We start from the raw sequence: 8,372 nt of genomic DNA on the forward strand, positions 1-8,372 counted from the left end.
GCCCGGGCTGACGGGCACCCCCGATATCCAGCCCAAATATGGAATGGATATGGGGCGCCCGGGCACGCCCACCATGTCGGACCCGACCCATGCTGGCCCAGCCGACCACACTTATATCTGTCCCCATCCGCTCGCCAGAGCAAACCCTAGCCACTCTCCTCCGCCACCGGAGCTCACCTCCAGCAGTTTCTGGTCTTCTCCGCCATGTTAGTCAGCGGATCGGACTCCGACCAGTCCGGATCCGTTGACTGGGGTGTCATCCCGTGTGGGTTGGAGGAGGCAATGACAGTCCACATTGCACTCCGCCGCTCACGGGAGGACAGCGCCTGACCGACGGACGGATCCGTCCGCCGCCACGCCATAGCGTCGGCTCACCGGGCGCTCGGGTCCTCTGATGCTGGATCCTCGCGGTCCCTGCAGATCCGGCTCGATCCGTACTGCGTCTTCAACCGGTACTTCCGCGAGAAGGACGGCAAGAATAGCCGTGGGTGAACTCCACCATAGCCAAACATGTCAAATTTTGGTAGTCCAATGGCATGTGTAGTGTAGTGTGATGAAGTAGCTGGACGATGTGTGTGCGTCGACGTAGTTGCATGAATTTGTATGGATTTGAGATATGATAATTGAGGTGTCCAGCCGTGGATTACATTACTTGAGACGTGGTTTGATGTTTGAAGATTTGTCAAGTACAACTGTGGATGCTCTAAAAAGATTTATATTTAAGAACGGAAAATAGTGCACATCAATTAGAGGCAGCCAGCAGTACGTGCCGAGCGAGTGGAGCATGCAAGTGGACGAACCCCCGGCGCCGGCTTTGCATGTACGGGGGGCGGGCAGGAATCGGTGGGCGATCTGCGAGGCTCACACCACCAGGTTGTACACATATCGATCAGAATCAGATCTGATGATCATGCAAAATTTTACAGTATTGTTGCACAGGGGCTCGTACTACCAGGAGTAGATTACTGTACCTAGTGTACGTGTTACAGTCTTAGAGAGGGCCTCGCTGGCCATGCGCGCGCGGTTAAAAATAAAACGGACTCCGCGATAGATGCCAAACGAGTTGCACGCTGACACGCTGACAGGGTCCGCCGAGCCCCGCAGAAGCGGACAACCGGTGTTTAATGAGACGAAATTGGAAATTTGGAGCACCCCAGACATTTCTCTGACAGTTTTACGTGGCTTGACATGAGGAGCCCGTCACCTTCAATTGTTTGCTGCCTTTTCTTCCTCGGGAAGAAGACGACTACGGGACGAGCAGCAGCAGCAGTGTTTTTCAGAGCGGCCCATGGCTAATAATAAATGCCTGCTGCCCTGCAGGAGTAGTAGTAAGTAAAACTGTGTGCACGGGTGAACAGTGTGGGATCGTGTGCAGCTTGTCTCGTTCGGCATGGCGCTGTATGAAATTTCGCGTCAGCTGCACGTAGTATACGTATTTTATTTCCCGCCGGGAATTAAGCGGCTGGCACGTGCGACGTACGCCATGGATCGCTGGCTCGGAGCCGATCCGGCCAGGCTGCCGCCGCGTGCAATGCCTTTGAGTGTTAGCAACCGCACGTCTTTACTCTACGTCTCTCCCGTTTCTTCTCCTCAACGCAACGTACGTAAGAATCAACGGCCCGTATCGACCGTGAAACACACCGGAAAAAATCGCCGGTCAGATAAAACATGTACTAACTCTAACCATCCATGTGGACTACCGTGTGGGATTTACGACGAGGTAGTTTACGATGCACGCGGGGCGTTTGAAGGACCGAATTAGCTATAAGCTATATCTGGCTGTAGATGCTCTAATCATTCATGCTTCGTCGTCTTCATGTATAGGTAGAATATATATAATTTTTATCCTATGATCCTGTTATTCCGCCGTGTTACATAGTACTTCATCCGTTTTAGAATAATTGTCGCAGACTTAGTATTAAGCTGTACTAACTTCGTACCAAATGCGAGACACTGGGACTGGTATAAAAATTTAAACAGTTAACCATACAAATGATTAATTACTCTATCTCGCATTTCCGACGGTTAAGGCAGGGGGACTACAAATCATTTGCAGAAACAGAAAAGGAAAAGAAGACCCTCTGGGTCAGCTTCATGGCTTACAGGATCATCTGAACTTTCAGAAAAAGGAAGTGCTACTCTTAGAAAGGATTTGACAAGTTTCATTCAGTTCATCTGGCCTCAATATTGGTTCCATACTTGTATGCTAGGCTTGCTAGGTCCAACCCTTGCCATTCACAGCTTGTGGTTGAAGTTCCGCCGTACCGAGCGAGACTGATGCGCATTTCGATCATTGCCGGGCAAAGCAGCCATTAGGGTTCCAAGTTCGTGCTGACGTCCCCCTCCATTACCCACCCCCACCCCGGTACTTGAATATGTTATCTCCCTGCCATAGACTAATCGGCTTCCAAGCATGATTATACGGCAATCATGTGGGGTAATCACTAGTTAATTTAGCGCCAAACAAAGAACGTCACACCAGGACAAAACAGAAGCAAGATTTTAAACAAGTGGGCAAGCAAAGAGGGATTTTTTTTCAAACAGCTAAGTTGCTGATGATGTCTGTGAAACTCAACACAACTGGAGTAGTAGGTCCTAAGTAAAGTAATAATCACATTTAGGTCCAACCTTTTTTGTCACAACACCCCCGCTAGAGTTCCATCCTACGGATTGTCTTCCCACCCGTGCGGTACAGCTTATTTATCCTGTTGTTTCTCACTCCACACCCTTGATAGTCTTGAAATTACAGAGCTCATGGTTCCCTTCATATGTACATACACGGAGACGGAGACGGAGACGAAGCGTGCACGCGCACGTGCGAGGGAGTCGCCGGAGACGACGGGGAGCAGGGGATCCGGCTGCTAGCTAGGCGCGGAGGGCTCCGACCTCTCGGAGGCGTGGGACGAGGAGGCCGCTGAGGTGGAGCCCCATGAGGCCCTCCAGGCCGCCCACCGGCGCGCCCCCGACGAAGAGCGCCGGCACGGCCGCGTGGCCGCCGGCCTCCACCGCCGCGAGCTCCTCGGCGGGGCCCTCCAGCTCGATGACTGTGGCGTGCGCGCCGACGGCCGCGAGGAGGCTCTTCATGACGTGCGCCATGTAGCAGCCGCGCCGCGCGAAGATGACCACGGGGCTCTCCCTGACCAGCCGCCCGAACCGCTGCGCCGGCGCCTCCTCCTCCCCGGCCGGGTCTATGGTCAGCCCCCGCCGGATGCCCGCCACCGCCTGCATGCTCGCCTCCCGCCGCCGTGAAGATGTGAAACGGTGAGGTCGCTCGCCGCGGCCGCCGCTTGCAGCTAAACTGGCAGACGACGCCTGCTCAGTGCTCACCGTGAATGAATATCAATCGGTATCGATCCGTAGGAGGTGGAGAGGCGAGCCCGGCGAGGCGTTTATATATAGGAGGCCGGAGCGCGCACATGGGATGGGAGGTGACGTCGGGCGGGCGATGACAAGGAGCCGTGGGGCCTGAGGTTGCGTCACGTGGCCGGAGACGGACAGCAAAGCGGGCACTAAAATTCAGCACCACCACGTACTAGTAGAGCACCAAAGTATCCTCCCTCCCTCCCTCCCACGGTCCCACCCCTACCACCGGACGGAGAGGGACGAATTACGCACTCCATACGCCAGGGAAATGGACGTCCGTTTTATGCTTCCCTTTTCTTCTCGGAGTGGCAGCAGCAGCGGCATTTTTTCTTTTCGGATTCGTTGCGGTTTGGTGAGCGGGATATGCGGGGCAACGCGAACCACCCGTCCATCGGCAGGGGAGATTCTTCTGCGTGCGTGAGGCTTGGAGGAGATGCCGGCATCGAAACTCGCCGGGCGCATGGTACCGTCGATTGTCCTCCGCCGATGCGACCGCGGCCTTCAATTTGGCACATGGACGGGTGCAGTGCCAGTGCCAGTGCGGGCCGCAGCAGGTCGTTGGGCTTCGTCAAACGAGCTGCTAGTACAACACACACAGTGCGGCTGCCACGTGAGGCCAAGCGTGAAACATGCCCCCATGTTTCCACGACGGGTCGACGCCGACGCCGACGCCGACGACGACGACGAGAGTGGGACTGTGCGAGACGAGGGCGCTCGGTAGCTGGCGTCACCAGGCCTACGCAGGCAACAGTGTCACGGCTAAGGCTAATTAATCTCGGCCCAGCTGCCTCTACGTGACCACACGCGCGCCGGGGGTCGCTCTCGTGCCGCGGTCTGCTGCTCCGATCCGTCTCTCGGAGGCCGGCCGGCGGAGAGGGTGACCGGTGACGTCCACCCTCACCTCAGCTCGTCGCCTTGCGGGCCCCGGGCGGGACGCGTGGCGCGCCCGGCGTCCGGTGACGTCGCTGTTGCCCCGCCGCTCCGGGCAAGCCTAGTGCGCCGTCCAACGTCAGGTCGATCGAAGCACCGCCACCACCCCATCGCCCGGAGGCGACAGCACGGGCCAGATTTGCCCCGCCGGTCGGTCGCATGGCCGTGTTTCTAGTTGTGCACACAGATCGTCGTACGGTCACATCCACCGCACTGTGCGCCACGGCACGGTCGCTGAGCCTTGCGCTTCCTGCAAGTTGAAGTACTGATCGATCGATCGAGGACGCCTGGTACGTACGCGTTGCGTCGGTTACATGGGTTGTGTTGGTGCTAGGCCGGCCGGTGCGACTGCTTGGTTTGCGCCGTGACGTCAGCTCATACGCACGCACGCCGCCGTACAGTGATCGACCGACATCGACCCGATCAGTGCAAAGGGTGATCGAAGGAGGCAGGTTCTACACCTTGCCCGGCGTAAGGCCAACTCGAGCGCACGATCTCAAACGAACGTTCGTTTTGTCCAAATTCCGTCCGTTTGGGACGGCAATGAGATAGCACATGTCCGTTTGGGGTTATTGCCGTGTCGGTGCGTCCAACGCACGCCCGCACACAAACTATGTGTAGGTTGGACATGATATAAAAAAATCGCAAAACTCAAATAAATGCAAAAAAAACAAATAATACACAAACATAATTAAACATTAGTCTTCACGGCCTCCACAGTGCTTAGAAACATAATTAACATAAAAACTAAATAAAAAAAGTCTGTCGATGCCGTGCCCGTCACCGTCTCACGCGCCGCCGTTGTTGTCCTCGTCGCCGGTGAGGTCGATGTAGGGCGGTGGCATCCAGAGGTGGGACGGTGGTGCCTGGAAGGTGGGAGGTGCCTGCACCACCTCCCCCCGTGGCGACGGCTCACGCCCCGGTTACTGCGGCAGCGTGGGGTACCACCCTGCCCCCACGGCGTCGGCCATGTCCGTGGCCGTGCACGACCAGCTCCACCGCTAGCCCACCAGGCTCGGGTGGAACGCGGCGACGAGCTGCTCCTTCACTTCCTCCTTCACCTGCTCCTCCATGTCCGTCATCTCCAAATCCGGGACGGCCACGTGGCCGGCCGCAGAGAGGGCCAGCATGGTGTCCAAGCCCTCCCATTGGCGCTCATCGTGCGTGTTCATGGAGTCTTCAATGACACGTTGAATGAGCCGGGCCTCCTCCTCCTCTGTCATGCGAGGAGGTGGTGGCGGCGACGGAGAGGGCGAAGGCGACGGCGTCGGCGTGATGCCGCGCACCCGCGTACGCCCACGCACCCGGGGATGGCTCGGAGCACGTGCTCGGCGCTCTGTACGTGGCCGTCGCGGGCCCGACGAGCTACCAACAAAGTACGACGCGTGCCTGGTGTCGTGCTCGTCCCGAAACCAGGTGTCCCACATGTCAGAGTCGACGGCGTACCTGGGGTCATAGTACAGGTCGTCAGGCAGGAGGCGGTGGCGGCGGTCGATCTCCTCGCGGTGGGCACGGCCGCTCGTCGAGAACGTCACCCGATCCGCGGATAGATCCCAGTTATTGGGTAAGTGAACATCGCTCCAGGGGAGCGGCGTCCTTGTTTTCCAATAACGCCGACAAACATCCGCGTGGATGTAGTGCCGGTAGAGCGCTCCGGCGGCCGGAGGGGCGATGGCGAATGCGGGCGGTGCGGGGGCCCTCAGTGGGGGTGGGGCACGCTCTGAGCTGGCGGCGCGGCGGCGGCCGGAGGACGAACCAGCCTCGCGGTCGTGCGCCCCCTTGCGGCCGGTGCTCCACCACACCATGGCTGTCGGCGGCCGGCGAGCCTGAGAACTAGGGTTTGGGTGTCGGGTTCAAGGAGGCAGCAAGTGGGAGCGTGGACTGACCGATCGCCGGCTTCCCATTTAAGAAGGACGGCGACCGCTCGCCTGGGCGGATGACAAGTGGGGCCGACCACGCGTTCGCAGTTAATTTGGGCGGTGGGAGGTATGTGGCCGCCTGCCACGCGGCGACGATGCGGACGAGAGACGTCCGTTCGCTGTCCGCCTAGACCCAAACCGGACACATGTTTGATCTGGAAATGGTTCGGGCCGGACACAAAACAGACAAGATGGGTCCAGGGCGTCGCGCGCTGGGCCATGTGCTTTGTCCGTTTTGCTTCAAACGGACAGGGCAGGACGGGATGGGGTCGTGCGCTGGAGTTGGCCTAAGCAAGTACTGTGGCACTTCTATTTGTTTGGTGTCAGATAAAATTACACAGCTACTGCCTCCTGTTAAACTTGTGCAGAGATTTACTAACGAGAGTACAAACGGGGTGCTCAAAATCCGTGAAAAGTCTATAGTTGCCCGATCGAGGGCCCTAGAAACACTGAAGCTTAGATTTGGCTCCTCGACGCAAGCAAGATGTCGGCAGTCGAAGCAAAGGTCAGCAGCCATGTTGCGGCAGTACGTTAGTGTTGCCATAGGCGCTAGGCGGGCAAGCAGGTAGGCGCGCATCGGGATGCATGCCGGCCACGTCAACCAAATTCATTTCAGCCGCTGCACATGACCGAATGCGGCGTACGTACGTACGTGGGGCAAGAGGCCAAGGACTTGGCGTATGCGCAATGTTCTAAACAGCAATCACATGCTAACGATGCTCGCTGTCTTATTTTAAAAATTATAGCGATTTGACAGCATATTTTAACCCCCGCTGGCCCGTGGTATATGCCTACACATGTGGCCGCTGACGCATCCATAGGGGAAAAAGTTAGGGTTCTTGTTAACAAATCGGACGGCCAGTTTTGGTTAGCTGCTCCATGTACTAATCGGAAACAATTCATGTTGGCTTGACAGCTACAGAAGTTGAGGACACGGCAACAAGTGTGGGCGTCCCCAGCCATACATGGTGGCCCATGGTTACGTATGGCCTCCTCCCCGACGATGTCTAGTGGCAGTAGTTTTCTTATCACGGGGAGGGGAGGGGATGGATACATTTTGGTGGGAGGAAATGCCGCCTTTTCTGCCTCGCAGTCGTCGCAGCACTAGCGTGATTAGATAGCTTAAGATTGCACTAATAGACAGGCAGGACGACGAAGATAGATGGTGCCATGCGCACGTTTCATGCTCCACGGCTCACCTCACCTCACCTTTGTGTCACCCCCACTACCGGTCGATGACTGCCACCTCCGGATGGAAACGAACGCATGCATGACTCGGAATCTCTTCCGGTCACCGCTGAATCTTCCGGGAGTACTGACCCCAGTGAAAAGTAAGCCGATGTTCTCCGCGACAGCGCAGCGGCAAGGAATTTTGCTGGCTGCTGCGCCAGGGACCAGGCTTATGTGTCATCTTCTCTGTATATAATCAGGCTAGGTTAAGGCGATTTTCACTTTCGGAGCCCTATCTTGTGTGCGCGTTCCGATGAACTCTATTAACTTTGGTGACGTTGATGATCAGCAGTGATCTGATCCCGGTTAGCTAGAGCCAAAGCAAGTTAGGCAGGAGCAGGACGGCCGTGGACAATAATTGAAGCGCTATAATTGGAACGCACACCGGATTTGTCTTTTTCTTTTCTTGTTATCTTGGCCTTACCTCGCTATTTCTAGTTTTCTTTTATATATACAGTTGGTGTTTTGTCACAGCAGGACCGAGCCAGTGTGTGTCGAGTCCTGTCAATATAGACGTGGGTTAATGAGTGCATGGGCCATTGCATTATTGCGTTTCCAGAGCCTATCTTTCGTCACCATGGACCAGGACATCACCATATCACCTCGTCATCCTCCTTTTAATTTTTTCTTTCTCTTTGGCGTTCAAGTGTGAACACGCTGTCCATCTTTTTGTCACCAACTTTGGGTCTTCTCTTTCCAAGAATTTTAGAAACATACTGTATAAGAGCATCTCCACTCACGCCCCCAACAGACCCTTCAGGCCGGTTTTTTTTTTCGTGCCGGCGTTGAAAAAAAAACCCAGTCGCGCCCTCAGGATACCTAAATCCGCCGGCTCGGCCCATTTTTTGGCCCGGCGATTCCAGGCCGAACCCAGCGCACGGGGGCACTTAGGGGCTCCGGCGGAAGGAAAAACCACGCCTGGGCCACCAC

At 56.5% G+C, this 8,372-nt stretch overlaps 1 protein-coding gene across 1 annotated transcript; it reads right to left on the reverse strand.

Moving 5' to 3' along the window:
* Positions 1-2,509: 2,509 nt before the first annotated feature.
* On the reverse strand, positions 2,510-3,372 carry LOC123077410 (monothiol glutaredoxin-S2). Its single transcript, XM_044499684.1, has one exon. The coding sequence runs from the start codon at positions 3,226-3,228 to the stop codon at positions 2,866-2,868; it is 363 nt and encodes a 120-aa protein (XP_044355619.1). The 5' UTR covers positions 3,229-3,372; the 3' UTR covers positions 2,510-2,865.
* Between the last annotated feature and the right edge of the window lie 5,000 nt (positions 3,373-8,372).

The sequence above is a fragment of the Triticum aestivum genome, chromosome 3D, assembly GCF_018294505.1.
Source record: "Triticum aestivum cultivar Chinese Spring chromosome 3D, IWGSC CS RefSeq v2.1, whole genome shotgun sequence".
Lineage (NCBI taxonomy): Eukaryota > Viridiplantae > Streptophyta > Magnoliopsida > Poales > Poaceae > Triticum > Triticum aestivum.

Excerpts from the sequence above, each read along its gene's own strand:
- LOC123077410 (XM_044499684.1), bottom strand. The coding sequence starts at position 3,228 with ATGCAGGCGGTGGCGGGCATCCGGCGGGGGCTGACCATAGACCCGGCC.